The 19,044-nt window shown below is 37.5% G+C and overlaps 1 protein-coding gene across 6 annotated transcripts in view; it reads right to left on the bottom strand.

Annotated features, from left to right (window-relative positions):
- DROSHA (drosha ribonuclease III) overlaps positions 1-19,044 on the bottom strand; it is a 131,181-nt gene that overhangs the window by 64,800 nt on the left and 47,337 nt on the right. For 5 of the 6 annotated variants that reach the window (XM_030813937.1, XM_030813941.1, XM_030813939.1 and 2 more), the window contains 4 exons: positions 18,495-18,576; positions 17,491-17,565; positions 5,551-5,720; positions 1,407-1,531 (listed from right to left, as the gene is read on the bottom strand). In XM_030813937.1, the coding sequence (XP_030669797.1) occupies positions 1,407-1,531; positions 5,551-5,720; positions 17,491-17,565; positions 18,495-18,576 (452 nt within the window). The remainder of the gene's footprint in view (positions 1-1,406; positions 1,532-5,550; positions 5,721-17,490; positions 17,566-18,494; positions 18,577-19,044) is intronic. The other variant, XM_030813938.1, reaches the window with a different exon arrangement.

The following is a 19,044-nucleotide window of genomic DNA, read 5'->3' on the forward strand; positions in this document are numbered from 1 at the left end:
AATCTCTGGAAAGAATTCCAAAGACACAAAAACACCTCAACCAATGGAATCATCCTGTTTCTTACTGTTACCTCTTGAAAATAACAGATTTTATTTAAATATACACTTTCTGATATTTTTTGAAAGAAAGACCCCTTCCTTAATAGGGATACTGTCAGTTGCTGAACTACTTATACCAAATATAAGAATTGAAGAGTATGAGAATGAGAACTCCATTTGTGCCAAAACCCAAGCTACACAGCTGTATCCATTTGTCCACTGGAGAGGGTAAAAGACTAATGGTGTATACCAATTTTTATTTACCATGACAATATAAGCATATTTGTTGCAGTCAAATAAGTTATAACCTAGACCAGTCTAAAGGATACTGTCAAAGCGTCCTGGAAATGAAGCGAATATGCAGTCCTTTATCAATTCACAGTCCTGCCATCTGAGTCCACGAGAGCCTCATCACATTCTACTAACATTTTTCTGACAAGAAGGGATTTTCCAAAGATTTTCTGTCATATTAAAACTGCTCCTTTCTTGGCCTTAGCTGGGCCTCTGCTTTTTTGAAAACTTTTTTTTTTTTTTTTTTAAGAGAATGGAGGAAAGAAAGAAGTACTTACACAGTGCCTGGTTCACTGCTTCATACTTTTATCCAAAGGGGGGAAAAAAAGAACAAAACCCTTTAGCCTCTTCTAATATATGTCAGCCAGAACTCTATTTATGAATTGAAAATCTCCCATGCCCTTTTCTCCCACTATGAATCCTTTTTTTTTTAAAAAAAAAAATTAAATCAGGAAGCTGTTTGTGTGTTTAGCAAGGTAGGAAATCCAAACAGTCCCAAAGAATCTAATGGTACTATCTCCATTCCCACACATCCTAAATCTTCTCCCAGAAAGCACTAACATGCCAGTTGGAAAAATCAAAATGTAGAAAGTTACATCAATCCTAAGAGTCAGAAGTCACGGCTCCTACTTCCAACACAACCTTGACTTTGCATGTGATCTTGAACTCTTAAGATGCCCCCAAAAAGAGAACTCTGCATAAATTCGGCAGTGCTAGGAACCAATATGTGCTACTTTCCTCTAGAGGGCACTGAAAAAATAAAAAATAATAATTATTATTATTATAAGGATGAATAAAGAAAAAGTTCCTTAAAGTTTAAAAACATACAAGGACTTATGATGACCAAGTTTGCCAAAAATTTTCTATTGAATAATAGTTTCTTGCACTCAAATATGTAGAGAAAATTCTTCAGGAGCTACCAAAATTGTTTCATTTGGGTAATCTAAACTGGAAGCATGGCTCATTTCAGGTCTTAATTTTTAAAAAGGAAACATCCACTAAAGGGTATTTCTCTGCTAATTCAGCTGTTAGTAGAAGGTGAAATTGGCTAAGACAAACACTGAGAAATATCTTACTGTGGGTCTCCTGCATAACTCAACTGTGCAGGGCGTATCCCAAAGTGGACGATAATCGGAAAAGTAATCACATCGGGGTTGAACTGTTCACGATCCAGTTGATCGATACGGACAGAGCTTGGTTTCTAGAGAGAAAAATCAAAGCCATTTATTCCCATAAGAAGTCTTTACGTATTGACTTTAACCTAAGTAGGGAAGGAATAAATCAGACTTTTTTCCAGGAAAGCCTTGTCCCCAAAAGGAAAAGGTCATTTAAAACCCTTTAATTACAGCAGCTATACTATCTAAAAACTGTAATGTCATCCTTGTAAATGAGCCTATGCCATTTGGCATAATGAACAATGATTGTGTCCTTTTTTGCAGTCCACACAGAAACCTTTAAAAATTAAACTTTTAAAAGGACACCTAGTCAGATATAACTTTTCCTTAACCTCTCCAAAGGCACAGGGGAAGGATTCCACATCACAGGCAGAGCCTGTTCTGCTTTAATTTCACATTTCAGGATGCACAGACAGATGCCTCTATTTAAGTTTTTTCCCTCACTTGTTTTCAGTGGATCTTATGTATTCCTTTAATTCTACATCTTTAAGTTAGAAAGTATAGTGGTGCAAAGGCCAAATAGTTAAGCTTCTCTTATTATGTCCATGTAGGACATTTGTGTATTTTAACAGAGAGCCTCATATTTTTTTCTTCGTGTCTAATAAAGGAAGAAGTGAATGGCTCATTCCTTCTGGATCATTTGTGAAATGGCTTTCATCTTGAAAGCTTAAATTTATGAAAAGATGGTAAAATCACAGAGAATAGGTTTCAGCAACCGCCTTCCTTATAATCACCTCTCAGGACAGTCTCAATTAGAGATTCAGTTTTTACTAGCACACTGTAGAGTCTGTGGCTCAGTTGCTTTGGAGGCTAAGGCTGTAAAACTGATTCATACAGAGGCCAATAATCTTCATTCTGTCCCACAACAATGCCCAACAATTAGAGTCTGGTTGGCTGCCTGGTTTCTCTGGGACAGAGGAATTTCAATGCTAAAACCACGAAATCTCTCAGCAACTGGGAAAAACTGGTCCCTCTACCTACAACTGTGATACCAGCCAGCCATCTGACAAATATTCAATGAGGTGACAAAGGGGATAAACTTGGGTGAATTCATCCACATTAATTAAAACACTCAAACCTTTGGGAGGCCAAGGTGGGTGGATCACAGGGTCAGGAGTTCGAGACCAGCCTGGCCAACATAGTGAAACCCCATCTCTACTAAAAATACAAAAATTAGCCGGGCGTGGTGGCACACACATGTAGTCCCAGCTACTCAGGGGGCTGAGGCAGGAGAATCACTTGAACCTGGGAGGCGGAGGTTGTGGTGAGCTGAGATTGCACCACTGTGCTCCAGCCTGGGCAACAGAGTGAGACTCTGTCTCAAAAAACAAAGCAAAACAAAACAAAAAAAACCCTCAAACTTTTTAAGTGTCATTTAACAAACAAAATTTCACTAGCTTCTTGAAAAGTTGGTCTCTGCTCTCAAAATTTGAAAATGGAAAATATTTTTTTCACTTGTAATCTAATATAAAATTATTTAAATGCCCATCAACAGTAGCAACGTGCTATTTAAGGTCAAATAATTACTTTCATTATTTTGTACAACAAAACAGCAGGATACATTTTTAGAATGGGAACTGTGGAATAGAATGCTATTGAATTATTCATGTTTCTGTGATTTTAAACACCATGCCATGGTACCAACAGAGGAAACAGTGATTTAAAATATCTATAGTATCTCTAAATTTATGGCAGGGGTTGAGGGAGCAGGAAATGAAATATATTCTAGACTTTGGCCACACCCTATAACATTTATTATACGATCTTTGTGTAAGAATAAAAAATGACAAAAGTCACTAATGACAAAAGTATTCCTTGGAAGATTAATTCTTTTAAGTTCTGCAGCAATGAGGTATTTAATGTGACCATAATGGCTTGAAAAATTTAATAAATTTCCCAATATTCTCGCCATTTTGCAATCTTTCGAAGTAAGTCCTACAGAGGATGAAATGTAGTGTGGTGTCTACCTTGTCATATGAGTAACTTGCACATTTCTCAGTAGGATGTTTTCATAATACTGAGTTCTCAGATTTTTTTTCCTCCTTTAAGCATATCTTTAGATAAATAGTATAAAAGAACTAACTTCAACACATTCTTAAGCCTGACACCGAAACTTCCAATATAAATCTTTCATACTGACTAGGTCTGACTTCATGTTGTTAATACTGGCTTTACAGCATCTCAAGGATGCACAGTTAATCATGCCAATAATTTCTACAATTTCTCAATTCCTCAGAGATCTTACTGTTTAGGAAGCACCCCTGGCAAGCCTATCCCAGTGATCTCTCCTAAAATGAGAGGCTTTCCTGATGGGCCCATTGGCTCAACCATTCATCAAAGACTCCTTTCATATGTTGGTGGTCTTTGGGTTATCACCTGGGCAAGCATCATACATTAGTTTGGTGCAAAAGTAGTTGCGGTATGGCAGAACCCGCAACTACTTTTGCACCAACCTAACATATACCTTCACTAGCACCTGGCTCATATAATAGTCCCTCAACAAATCAGCTGAATGATGATCATGGTGATCATAAACTTCACCTATGCCACTGGCTCAAAAACAAGCAATGAGAAAATCAAACTGTTAGAGGATTTTTTTTTTTTTTTAACTACAGCAAACTGGGCCTTACTGCCTGGAGCATATAAGGTAGGTATATCCTTAAGCCAGGGTATCCTTAAGTTTTTTTGTTTTTTTTTTTAACTTTCCAGCTGATTCTAGATTTCAGGAAAACATAACTATACCATGGAAGGAAGCCCAGGGTGAACGTGCTCCCCCCATGTCTACCACAGAACATGGAACTCTCCAAGTGGAACCACCCAGCTGAAACTGGACATCGCCCACCACCATCACCCCATCCTCTGACTCAGCATGAAAAGTGACAAAGGGAATATCAATATATGCAACTGTTTTAAGAATAAAAATAGAATTCACAGTCTTACCCTGAGAGTGTTATTACTTACATATTTCTTTTAAAGTCACCTCAATAATTATGTGGCTTAACAGTAAAACAGTAACAATTATACGATTTTCTGGTTTTAAACAAGTTTTATGTTTAAACATATTTTTATTAAACAATTTTACTTTCTGGATTTGTTTAAAAGAATCCATACTAGCCAGAATGTTTTATTTGCAAATAGCAACATTTTGTTTGTGCAGATGTTACTGTCATGCTACAAAAAGTTGATCCAGAGTTTTTAGTTTATGAATCAAAGCTATTAACCAACTGGCAGCTTTTTAGAAAACAACAGCTTTGTTAAGTAGATTATTCCATTTATTTTCATGGAAATATTTTAATTCTTCATTTCTATAAAATTTTATCCTTGTAAGATGCCAATATGTAACTATTTTATGAAACAGTAACACTAATTTAGAAGAAAAAAATTGATATAAAGAAAATGTTATGTCTTTATATAAGAACTAGTTTTCTTTTAATTATCTCCTTTTAATGTTTGCATTTTTTAATTCTAAAATTGAACATCAAAAGCTAATTTTAAAACAAAAAACTTAAGTAGCACCCAAAGAAATGGAAAATATTTATAATAATTATGGTGGAGGATCAATAAAAAAGAATACTACAAAAAAGATCAAAGGATATTAATAGGCAATTATCAAAAGAAAACATGAATGGATAATAAACATTTGGAAATCAAAATAAACACAAAACTGAACTAAGTCATTTCCCGCCCCCCAACTCTCATCCAATTCCCTTAGTACAACCAGCATGAAGATATGGTTGCTCTCATATGCTCCCAGAGTACAAATTTTACAGCCCTTCTGGAAAGAAATCTGCAACATGCATCAAAAGCCTTAAAAATGTACCTATCTTCAGGTAGAATAAATTTACTAAATTAGGTGAATTTACTACCAAATATGCCTAAATTGTAATATTTTCTTATTTACTAAATATTTAAAGGAAAAATTATCCAAGGACAAGAGCAGTGAGTACCTAAAACTTTTAAAATGTGCTGTTACTGTTTTCTTGAATCATTCAGATCTGGAAAAGAAGGTCCTCCAGCCTCTGAATATACAGACACCAGAACATACCGTCCCAGGGTTGGTAACAATCATGCCTTTGCATTCTTCTGCATATTTCTGCCACTCCAGCTCCTCCCACTGAAGCATATTGGCAATCTCCTCCTCGGGCACCAGGGCTTTGCTGCACCTTAACAAGTACAGGAGAATCTGGTGCATGGACAGCACTTCCTTTCCTCCATCTTGGGTGGGAGTGGGAGTGGAGAGAAGAGGAAAAATAAGGCTACTCAACTTACAGCAAATCAACAACTGAATAAGGAAAAAACAAGACAATGGAGGAAAAAGAGCACGTACAAAAAGGTAACGTAAAATGTACACTGTTTAACCAGGTGCCAAATAATATGAAAGCCATTTGTTTCATTGATGAACAGTGCTCATAAACCATCTCATTTACTAAATTGGCAACAACAACATTATAAATGATAAAAGGCTCCATTCGTGAGGTATGAATATAAAAAAGGTGCCTATCTAAATAAATTTAAAGCCACCTAGCATAACGAACCATAGTTTATAATATACAGAACCATGTTAGGTCTTAAATATTTTATCATTCTTTCTGAGGTAACAGATGAAAGCTCTTTAGAAGTGATGTTACTGTCTTAAGGAAATTCTAAGCTTTTGTGAGATATTTATGGATGTCTTCAATACACTGTTGTTGCATTATGGTCTAATTTTTTGGTGCTAATGTGCTGCACCTGCCATGATGAACAGAGCTAAAGAGCCTGTGCTAATATCATGGAAGATCATTATGGAGTTAGTACATGGAAAAAATACTGAGTGTTCTGAGGCCTACAGAAGCATATAGCACCAAGTACAGGGGATAAAAATAACAAAGGGCATCATTCAAGTACACTGGAAAAAAGCCAATTAATCTAGTACTTGATGAACTAAAGACATCCACTTCATTTGAGCATTAATGTGGGGTCCACAGGCTTCTGCCTTCTCTTTGGACTTAACTTCTGGACCAACATGGGCAACCATTTTATACCTCTTTTCTTTGCCTACTCCCAACCAAACAAAGGACAAGAGCCCTGAAGAGGACAATCATTACCCTCTCCCAGGTCATGAGATAGGCTATGAACAGTAGTACAGGACCAAACACTTCAGGGAGAAAGAAAGTGACCAACAGCACAAGATGGCAGCAATGGGATGGCACAAAAGAGAGTGTCCTCCCTGGCCAGAGGAATTAGTGGCACCCAGTTTGAGTCTGGGGCACTAAACAATTTTAATGTGAATTGCTGTGGGCTAAGAACTTAAACAAGACTGCATGTCTGAGAGAAAAGAGAGAAAATATCAACATTTCTGTGTGAGCTGTGTTCCTCCATCTGAGATGTTACTCTGGAACTAGACCACATTGCTGTTCAACAGCCACTATATATGCAGGCATGCATTCACTCATTCATCCAAATACTCATTTATTCAACAAATATTTATTGAGTGCCTTTTATGTAACAGCCACTGTTCTAGGCCCTAAGAACACAGCAATGATGGAAACAGCCAAAGCCTTGCCTTCCTGAAGCTTCTACTGCAGTAGAGACAATATAAAAGAGCTACATAAAAGATCAGGTTGAGATGAGCGCTACAAAGAAGAATCAAACAGGACAAGGAACTGGAGTTGTATCTAAAAGGATGGATAGGAATGGAATCTTCTAAGAGGTTTCACATAGGCAAAACTTGAAAGGAGCAAGGGAGGCTACCATGCAGCAGTCTGGAAGAGGAGAAGAAAGTGCAAATGCCCTAAGGTGGAGTGGAACTGTTGTGCCCAGGAACTGCAAAGAGGCCACTGTGGATGGTGTGAAGTGAGAAGAATGTGAGAGAGGCAGCAGGGAAGTCAGATCTTACAAAGCTTTACAGCTCATTAAGAGCTCTGGAGTTGACTCTGAGACGGGAGCATGTTTTTCACCATATGTGCCATGCACTGTGAGTGGTCCCATGTCAGTATCACCAGGGAAAAAAATGCCACAAGCTCTAGGCGCTCAAGAAGCACATAGGCTAATAATGATTGATCACAATGGTTCCTAAATGAATCTTTGTAGATAACACTCAGAAAATAAAGTTCTTTTAATCAAAGTTCTAAAGACACTGTGCTTCTAAAAAATAATAATAATTGTCCAAGAAGTGACAAAGTCACAAAATACATCAACCCACATTAAGATATGTTCTGTCTACTAATTCATAGCAGTAACTTTTTTTATGCCTCATTACAAAGCAACTGCCTTAAACGCAAAAGTCATCATTAATAAGCTAACTTCCATAGTGTTATGGACTCAATGTTTGTGTTCCCCCAAATTTCATATATTAAAATCCATTTTTTTTTCATTTTTCTTTTTGATTCAGGGTCTCTGTCACCCAGGCTGGAGTGCAGTGATGCCATCACAGCTCATCGCAGCCTCAACCTCCTGGGCTCAGGCAATCCTCCCATCTCAGCATCCCAAGTAGCTGGGACTACAGGCTTGTGCCACCACGCCTGGCTACTTTTTAAATTTTTTTGTAGAGACAGGGTCTAATTATGTTGCCTAGGCTGTTCTCCAATTCCTGGGATCAAATGACCCTCCCACCTTAGCCTCCCAAAGTGCTGGGATTACGGTGTGAGCCACAGCACTCAGACATATATTAAAATCTTAACCCCCAGTATGATGATATTAGGAGGTGGGGCCTTCAGAGGTAATAAGGTCATGAAGGTAGAGCCCTCATAAATGGGATTAGTGCCCTTATAAGAAACACGAAAGAGCTTGCTTCCTCTCTCTTTTATCCACCAGGTGAGGATATAAGATGGCTGGCTGTGAAACAGTAAGAGGAACTTCATCAACAACCCAACCACGATGACGCCCTGATCTCAGACTACCAGCCTCCAGGACTGTGAGAAATAAGTGTTTGTTGTCTAAGCCACCAATCTATGTTTTTGTTAGTACAGTTCAAACGAAGACACATGGCTAAGGGCATATTTCTCCAAGTCAGTCTCAAAACACATTTCCACCTGGGCATGGTGGCTCATGCCTGTAATCCCAGCACTTTGAGGGGCCAAGGTGAGCAGATTGCTTGAGCTCAGGAGTTCAAGGCTAGCCTAGGCAACATGGCAAAACCCCTCTCTACAAAAAATACAAAAATTAGCCAGGCATGGTGGTACACGCTGGTGGTCCCAGCTGCTCAGGAGGCTGAGGTGGGAGGATCACCTGAGCCCTGAAGGTTGAGGCTGCAGTGAGCCGTGACTGTGCCACTTCACTCCAACCTGGAGAACAAAGTAAGACCCTGTCTCAAAAAATAAAATAAAATAATAAAAACATATTCCAATCCACCTGCTTGTAACGTGTGTTCCTCCATCAGTAATGTTCCTCTCTTTGCTAAGGAGCCCAGCAAACCCACAATACCTGTCTCTCAGTCTGAGTCCATGAGAATCACTAATCTTCTAAGGGGACTGAGGTGAACAGGTGGATGAGAAAATTCTAATGCCAGAATACGTTGCCTATACACTTCATGTGCACACACACAGAACAGCAGGAATAAAGGAAACCTAGCGAACCTTGGAAAGAACTGCCACACCAACTAGGTTCACTAGGAACTAAGGAAAGAAGAAAATAATTTTTGGCTTATAATGCCTATACTTGGTGAGATTACTTAAGAGTACCAGGGACTTTAAGGACACAATAGGGGTGTAAAATACCGTAAGAAGGAGCAGAATGTTGCTTTGTGTAAGAATTAGAAAAAAGATTCATATTTTCATGGGGGGAGAGGAGGATGACGGAGGGAGTAAATATACACAGGTCCAGATATATAAAACAGCACTAGAATCTCCACACATACATTTACAGCTGCCTGACTCCATGGCACTTCAGATAAAAGGAAAATGGACTGGGGACAGCGAATTTAATGTGAAAAGACTTTTAAAAGAGCTAGTGGGAGAGAGGAACACTTAAGACTACAAACCAAGACTCCCTTAAAGGCTTCATTTCTGTAGAAAATGATTAGTATAGATACTGTCCAATTTAGGAAAGGCATAACTAGATTAAGAAATAAGGCCAATGGCTGGGTGGGGTAGCTCACGCCTGTAATCCCAGCACTTTGGGAGGCCAAGGTGGGTGGATCACCTGAGGTCAGGAGTTCGAGACCAGCCTGGCCAACATGGCAAAACCCTGTCTCTACTAAAAATAAAAAATCAGCCAGTCATGGTGGCAGACTCCTGTAATCCCAGCTACTCAGGAGGCTGAGGCAGGAGAATCGCTTGAACCTGGGAGGCAGGGGTTGCTATAAGCCGAGACTGTGCCACTGCACTCCAGCCTGGGTGATGGGGTGAGACTCTATATCAAAAAAAGAAAGAAAGAAAGAAAGAAGATCACAAGGTGCTTATAAGAATGCCAGTTATCCACCTTCTTATTCAGGTACAATGCTAATGATGAGGCAGAAACAAGTCACATAGCAGCACAGAAACTAGACATAATTAAAAATATACATATACACACATCAGGTGCAAAGTTAACAACACTGAAGGAGAAACCACAAATCCATGTTGAAATCTGCTAAATATTTTAAATGGCAACTAAACCTTAATAAGATTTTATTTACCACTGTAACAAAGTAGAAACTCAGGGCAGATAACCTGAAGTGAAAGGTATCTCAAGGAAGGGGGATTGAGACTCTGCTCCCTGTCTGGTTTTGGGGTTCAATTTCCATGGAAAGGCAAGAGGAGATCCATAAATTAGAGACTCCTGCCAGAGCCACAGGGCACGGGCTATATCTCTCACACCCAGCCTGGCAAAAAGACACTCCATAAACATTTGTGGAATGACTTTCTAAAGCAGACTAATAACTTGGCCACTTGCACTCAGGCTGCCATGAATTCACTAATGTTAATGAATTGGCTCTTTTGGTTTGTCTGCCTTGCCACTTGTTTATGTTGGGGATTTATGGAGCCATGTCACTGAGGGCTAGGAAGTAATTTTTATCTTGTTGGCTGAAATAAATAGGACATGATATAAATGAGAAATGAGAGCGGGTAAGCTAAGGTTAGCAGGAATTCCGCCAACTCTGGGACTGGAACCGTGACAACAGCTCATTATTCGGGAAGAACTGGAGTTTGTGTTTCAGGGAATGAATCTGGACAGTCATTAATGAACTGATAGACTTTATAAACTGTTTCTTAGAGACCCAATTCTCTCAGTTTATATTGCTTGATTATTTACATGGTTATTTGGGGTGGGGGGTAATTTGTTAGGGAATCTGTATTAAGAATATGGCTGCTTATAAGAGTATTTCTCAACTGTTAGTACTCAACTTTAAGAAATACAAAAATATTATCCCCTTTCTCTACACTGACAGTAACTGTATGACCGCGTTTCTGTGTCTTCTGGATATTCCTGCTGAGACATCCTAATAATCTTATTTTCTAAAATATGTATTAACAAGTCTTTTCTAAATTTTCCAAATGTATGTTAAGTTGTGGTACTAATAGATGGTTTGCAAAAATAGATGTGGTACTAATAGATGGTTTTACACTTGCCTCCTGGAAATTTTGCAATACTCTCCCACCTCCTGGCCCCCTGCCAGCCACACCTGAGAACTACTACTCCAGATGGGGCAATTTCAAAGCATCAATTTTCTAGACAGTCAATTTGCAAAACTGATTCAGGATTTGCAATGCTTTACTAGGGTGGTAATATAAGCAATGAGTAGGCTTTCCCCTAAGTGTGATCTCACTATCTTGAATTACGACCTACCTTTGCCCCAGTTACACTCAGAATAAAACCTTATACTCAGTCTAGTTCATATCAACTATTTTGCGACCAAAGGTAGAGAGTGGGATAGGAAAGAAACAAAAATTTGAGAAAAAATTTTAAATCTCAATAAACTGATTGCTCTATGATTTGGTTTCTGGTAAACTGGTCAGCATTGAATAATCCTTGGTTTAAACTATCAAGCTTACTTTTGGGTAAAGTTGTATAAAGCAACTGGGACAGCTATCTTCAAAAGGGATAAACTGAAGAATTAGAGAAATATGATGATGACTTATAAAACTTGAATTTTCAGTTAGATATTATAATAAACTGACATAAATAAAAAGCAAGTAAGAATGAGAAGACCATAAAATACCTGAAAAATGTGGAAAGCTACTCATTCTCAAAGAAGTTCAAGAAACATGCAAATAGTAACATCAGACTTTTTGCTTATCAGATGGACTAAACCAGGAATGTCCAATCTTTCAGCTTCCCTGGGCTACAATGGAAGAACTGTCTTGGGCCACACATAAAATACACTAACACTAACGACAGCTGATGAGATTAAAAAGAAAAATCCAAAAAAACTCAAAATGTTTTAAGAAAGTTTACGAATTTGTGATGGGTCACATTCAAAGCCGTCCTGGGCCGTATGTGGCCCATGGGCTGCGGGTTGGATAAGCTTGGACTAAACTGTAAAAGACTAGTAACATCCTGGCCAGGTGTGATGGCTCACACCTTTAATCCCAGCACTTTGGGAGGCCGAGGTGGGTGGATCACCTGAGGTCAGGAGTTCAAGACCAGCCTGACTAACATGGCAAAACCCTGTCTCTACTAAAAATACAAAAATTAGCCAGGCATAGTGGCAGGTCCCTGTAATCTCAGCAACTTGGGAGGCTGAGGCAAGAGAATCGCTTGAACCTGGGAGGCAGAGGTTGCAGTGAGCTGAGATGGCACCACTGCACTCCACCCTGGGTGAGAAGAGTCAGACTCTGTCACAAAAAAAAGGCTAGTAACATCCAGTATTGGCAGGTGTATAGAAAAAGAGTACTTTCTGTTGGTCATAAAGAGTACTGTTGGTCAGAACTACAAATTGGTATGTCCTTTCTAGAGAAAACTTGGCCAACATCATTCTGAATTTAAAATGTGCATACTACCTTAACACATAATTTCATTACTAGAACTCTACCTTACAGAAACAAACAAATGCAACAGGATAGACACAGACTATTTCTGAAGCATTTATATAAAATGGAGAAAAAAATGGAGAACTCCAAAATATTTGTCACCATAAGAATTATAAACAAATTAATGTCCATCCATACTATAAAATGCTAAGTATGCATCAAAGAATGAAGCAAAGCATTTACAGTACAGAGAATGCCTGAAGTATCTGAGTTAAAAAAAAAAAGGAAGTTGTGTAACATATTTAGTGTTATTCCACTTGAAGAAAAAAAGCATAATTCTCTTTACAGCGGTTAAAGCAATATAAATCAAGCCATTTACAGCATTTACCCATTTTCACATGTTCAGAAGGAAGTGCTCACTGTTTTTACTTTACATACTTTTGTATTGTTTGTATACACACACATACACACATACACACATACACACAGAGTCAACTCAATGAAAAGCAAAAGCAACACTTCAATTTTCTAAAGAAAGAAATTGTTCTTTTCAATAAATGGTGCTGGGTCAATTGGATACCCACATTGAAAATACTGAGTTTTGACCCATATCTCATACCAATTGTGAAAACAAATTCAAGACTAATTACAGCTCTAAAAGTGAAGAAAATATAAGTGAGTATCTTGACTTTAGGGTAGGCGAAAATTTTATAAATATGATACAAAAAGCTCTAATCATAAAGGAATATATATCTATAAATTGGACTACATAAAAATTAAGAATTTCTATTCAACAAAAATCAAGAAGATCAAAAAGCAATCTACAGAGAAGGCATTGGCTATATATATATATATATATATATATATATATATAGCCATATATATATATATATATATATATCTGTCAAAGAACTCATATACAGTATATATTTCTAAAAACCTTAAAAAAAAAATCAATGAGAAAAAAGCTGACATTGCCCAATAGAAAAACGGGCAAAAGACTTGAATGAGCACTTTAAAAAAACCACTATCTAGGTACCTAATAAATATATGAAATGGTGCTCCATTTTATTAGTCATTAGGAGAATGCAAATTAAAATCACAATGTGATACTTCTGAACACACATCAGAATGGCTAAACTGACAAAGAAAAAATAAATGCCAAGTGGTGAGAATGTGAAATGACTTGAATTTTCATACACTGTTAATGAGAAGGTAAAACAGTACAGTCACTTTGGAGAACTGAAAGTGTCTACAAAGCTTAATATACACACACCCAGAATTCCACTTGGTGTGGTATATATGTAACAGAAATACATATATATATGCTCACTAAATGACATGTACAGGTCTTTGGTGAACGTACATATGCTATTCAAATATACAGATACAGATATATAGTGAATATATGTATATATGTAGTGAATATAAAACATGAATATAAATGTCATTTTTATATATATATATATACTGAAAATACTCAAATGTCCATTAATCATAGATAGGTTTATTTTAATTTAGTCGTCCCATATAATACTATATAGTAGTGAGAATGAGCCAACTACAGTTAAGTGCAACAGGATATGATTCTGAAATACATTAAACAAAAGACAGAAGCAAAAAAGAATATACAATTCTAGTTTTCATAGTTCAAAAACAGGTAAAACTAATACATGGTGTTTCAAGTCAGAATAGCGGTTACCCTTGAGGGTCTCGGCAGCGACTGGAAAGGGGTCCTAAGGGGGTTCTTGGAAGCTACTAATCTTGATCTGGGTGCTGGGTGGATGGTCATATTCACTTTGTAAAAACTCACTAAGGTCCTATATTCATGATCCATGCACTTTCCAGTATTTATGTTATAGTTCAATCAAAAGTTTACTTTATAAAAATGAGAGAAGATACCAAAGACTATTGGAAAAGAACACTCACTAGTAACCAAAAACATGAACATTTAGATAAGGCATTATTATGACCAATTAAATAAAATCAGTAAACAAGTATTTACTGAGTCCCTGCCAGGTGCCATGAAGTATGTTAGCACTAGTGATACAACAAGACAGACAAACGTTTACTCTTCAGCCTCATGGAACTCACCACTGAAATTTTTTAAAAGGAAGAAAGAAAGGAGAGAAGGAAGATGGGAAAGCCATCTTCTGCTAAAAATGAATAATAATGCATAGTTCACGGCAGCACAAACTGATGTTATTCTTTTGACAAGAAATTTGGCACTATATATCACGATCTTTAAAAATATCCATCTGCTCAATGAATTATTAAAAAATAGATGCAAATCATATACTAGTAGATGACAACTACGTAAAAAAACCCTTATGCACAGAAAAAATGAAAATACATATCAAAATTTGTTTTTTTAAATTCACCATTTTCTAAAAGATCTTTAACAAGGTCACATTATGAATAACAAATCAACCATAATTTCCTATCTAATACCAAAATGCATTTTATACATTAGGTATTTTTCTGTATCCTTCGGGGTCTTCTTAGTATGTATATTTTCAAAGGGAAGTCTAATGAAAAGGTAAACCCTGTTTAAAAACAAATCAGTAGACCTTTTTCTTTACGACAACCTAAATGTTATCCCCACATAGTTATGTGAGAGTTGAAATCTCACAAAGTAAATATCCAACATCAGATTTTTCTTTAAGGTGATTTTAAAACTGCCCACTTTCTCTCAGACATCTGTTTGGTCATAAAATGCCTAGAGGAAAGTAGATATAGAAAGGAAAAGGCTTTTCAGCAAATTCACTCTAACACCATTTTCTAATATGTTTACTGCTGAAGCTCCATTCTAAAATCAAAAGATTCATTCACCGGAAGAGAAGAAAGGGCATCTCAATAAAACAAAACCAGACATAAAAAGGAGAAAAGCCTTTGAATGCATTTCTAAACAAAATAAACATGAACAGTAATAGTAAAAATCTGAGTAATGCTAACCTAAAATAAACTAAGCCATTTTGACTGTCTGGACTGAGGAAAGAGTATCAGGAAAAAATCTTGAGAAAAATCTAAACCAGACAGAGTAGACAAGAAACTAAAGCCACACAAGGGGAGTCAAAGAGACAGGAGGAAAGTAAGGAGCGCCCAGGCACCAGTGCAGGGAAGAGACTAACACTGACGCACGTCCTCTGCACTTGGTCTGTAGGAGGCTGCCTCTGGCGTCAGCAGCTGCAGTGGGTTAGGGACAGTTAGAGAGGGTCTGGCACTGAAGCAAAACTTGGCTGTGAATGGACAAGGGCACTGGAGGAAGCCCGACTCCGACAGGCTCACTGCAGGGCTCTCAGGCATGAGGGAGACAAGGGCTCCTGCCCAAGGGAGACAGGGGCTCCTGCCCGTGGGGAGACAGGAGGCATAAGGAGGACAGCACGAACACAGCACTGAAATTCTTTAACTGCTGATATTGGGTGGAAAGGTTACACGAAGAAAAGCTCCCCAACCAAGATTATAGACCACAGATTTACAGCAGCAGCTATGTTTTACTCTCCAGTATTACTGAGCGGCCCACATATAGAAGAAAAGGCAAGCAATTGGATTGACGACATTAACTCGGAGATGGTGGCCATACAAGCAGCGGAGACAGCTAGAACTGACAGGGTAAATGTCAGAGCACAGGACCTGGTGGGGAAGGCAAAGGAAAGTAGCCGTACATAAGGAGAAGAGGGAAGATCCAAGTAGAAGCAAAGGCAATAGGGACATGAGAGGCTAGACTGAAGGATGTCACCAGAAAGTGCGATACTGGAGTCAAATTCTAGGGAGAAATTAATGTAGGTTGGTGGCATGGTCCAAGGTTTTATCTTAAGATTAAGCGGCTGAGTGGTGACAATCGTTACAGTAGAAAAAGTCAAATAATTATATAGCTCAGGGTAGAATGGTAAGTGAAGTTCACCAGGCTGGTAACAGAACCTTGTGGAGAGAGGAAACTGTAAGCCAGGTTTCACAGCACTTGATAAAGCAGGTAATTGACTAGGAAATAAATAAAGAAGGAGTGGGAATAGGGTGCCAGAAGCCTCAAGGAGAAAGATTTTGCAAACAAAAAGGCAACCAAAAGATTTCATTAAAAATACTTTTTTTAATTTTTAGAGATAGGGCCTTGCCATGTTGCTCAAGCTGGTCTCAAACCCCCACTGGGCTCAAGCAATCCTTCCTTCTCAGCCTCCCAAATAGCTCAGACTATAGGTACACGTCACTAAACTCACTCCAAGCATTTTTAAAAACACTAAATATAATGCCAAATATTACAGTTGGATTCTTTAAAAAAAATTAGAAGGCCGGGTGCGGTGGCTCACGCTTGTAATCCCAGCACTTTGGGAGGCAGAGGCAGGCGGATCACGAGGTCAGGAGATCGAGACCACGGTGAAACCCCGTCTCTACTAAAAAATACAAAAAAATTAGCCGGGCATGGTGGCAGGCGCCTGTAGTCCCAGCTAATTGGAGAGGCTGAGGCAGGAGAAGGGCGTGAACCCGGGAGGCAGAGCTTGCAGTGAGCGGAGATTGCGCCACTGCACTCCAGCCTGGGCGACACAGCGAGACTCCATCTCAAAAAAAAAAAAAAAAAAAAATTTGAAAACAGTTAAAATATTGCTTTAAAAAACTGTCATATATTTCCTTATGTATTTTATTGGGAGACAAAATTATTTTATACCTTTTTTTCACTGTAAAATGAATTCAAGCACATGTCAAAAGATAGGAAAAAAATCACTATAATCCTACTACCTTAATGTAACCATTATTATAGTAATTTTTTCAGCATAGTTATAATCATATTGAATTTAAAATTTTTTTATTGTTTTCCAATTAGCCATATGCATTTTTAAGCCACAATCATTTTTCCATGTTAACACACCTGCATGATATTTTGTCAAGTAGATTTCTAAAATTTATAAATCTGTTCTTCCATTGTTCATCTAATTTGGACTACCATGATTTATGCAGGGATATAAATCCACATGTATAATTTTACATTTCCATGCCTAACCTGAGAAGTAGATAATTAACAGTATCAAAGGTGGGAAAGTTGTCCCTGAAGATTGAAAGGAAAACAGCAAGCTTATTTTCAGATGCACTATCTCACCAGGTCACTGACAAGCCAGAAGATTTACCTGGAAGAAATCTTACAAAACGTGGCATGAAATGAAATCTTGGGCAGCAGGGAGGACTGTCTTCAAACAAAGGACCTGAAGCAAACAAATGAGAAAAAAAAAAAAAGAAAACTCAGTCTTAAAAAACAAGCACGCAACTTAATTTCTAAGATTTATGACAACCACAAAAACTACCACCAGAAGTAGAGGCATAAAAAATACCACCACCTCCTGCCACTCCTCCTCAGTGGCTAAATCAATCATTGGTAACTGCCACAAGCACCCAAGGAAGACTGCAATGAGGAGACTACAGGAAGGCAAGAAGAGGATGAAAGCCCCAAGTAGCAAATATATACAGTAAAATTATTTTTAAAATTCAAAACTATCAAGACTTATTATCATTGAATTATTGCATGATATAATGTGACTATGTGTTCATTCTTTCCCATTTTAATCACTACACTAAAAAAATGTTGAGAAATGCTATCAGTTTGAAAAGCCATTCATCAATAAATAAGTAGCTGTTTGTTAGAATACGGATAATTCCAAAAGAGTAAGCTACTATCCAAGAACCAAGCATCAAGTCTTTGAATCTATCTGGTTCACTCTAAGTGTCTGCGTGTGTGCATGTGTGTGTGTGCGTTTTAATGACTAACCAAAGTTTTGCATTTAAATAAACTTCCATCTTAGAAGATTTATTACAGCAAAGTTTACTAGATTTAAAATATTAACTAATGGTAATTTCCCAGGTACACATATATCAAGGTAGTTACAGATAATAACTGGTACAATCTTCAAGCTGCTACCAGCTAATAATAAGCCCTGTCAAACTGTATAAAGTAAAATCCATAGAAACTTATTCATGTCAAATGATAACGAGCATTCCTGTGAATAACACTTTTCTCTGGGTATTTAAAAAATAAGAGAAATTTCAACTATCTCCCTACAACTTTTATAAGAGTTTTCACATATACCATAACGTTCTTCTATAAACATTACTCTCTTCTTTAAATCCTATTACTTACCTTTAAGATTCCAGTCATATAATTCCAAAATATCTCTGAATAGGAATAGTGAAAAGAGTTCAAGCCCTTTCACACAAAAATTCTGAAAAATAAACCAAAATTAAATTACTGTAGCTTGGCAAAATATATATTAACTGAAGGCTCAACTTGTTCTTGTCAAGTGTCTTTAAAAGTGTGTGTTAAAACTATACTAAGACCATATAGTTTCCTGAAGAGTTTGGCCACTGATCACTAGTTTCAGATGGAAATGAAATAGACAATAATGCCATTAGGATTCCTTAATGTCAACTTAGCCCTTCTCAGTATACAAAGAAAATAAGAAATTTAAAAAGTAAAGTCTCACTTAATGTATTTTTCTAATTCAATTATAAACTGTGTCAGAATCTTCTGAGGATGTTTTTTTAATTCAGATTACACATATGCACCTGATAGGCTTGTCCCCCACCCCCGCCCCACACATCCAGAATAATTGTCATGGAGTTACCAAAAAACAGAGGTCATGTGTACCCAAAAAGTTCAAATAAGTAATGAATGCAAATAAAGGGCTAAG

Source organism: Nomascus leucogenys, chromosome 6, assembly GCF_006542625.1.
Source record: "Nomascus leucogenys isolate Asia chromosome 6, Asia_NLE_v1, whole genome shotgun sequence".
NCBI classification, from domain to species: domain Eukaryota; kingdom Metazoa; phylum Chordata; class Mammalia; order Primates; family Hylobatidae; genus Nomascus; species Nomascus leucogenys.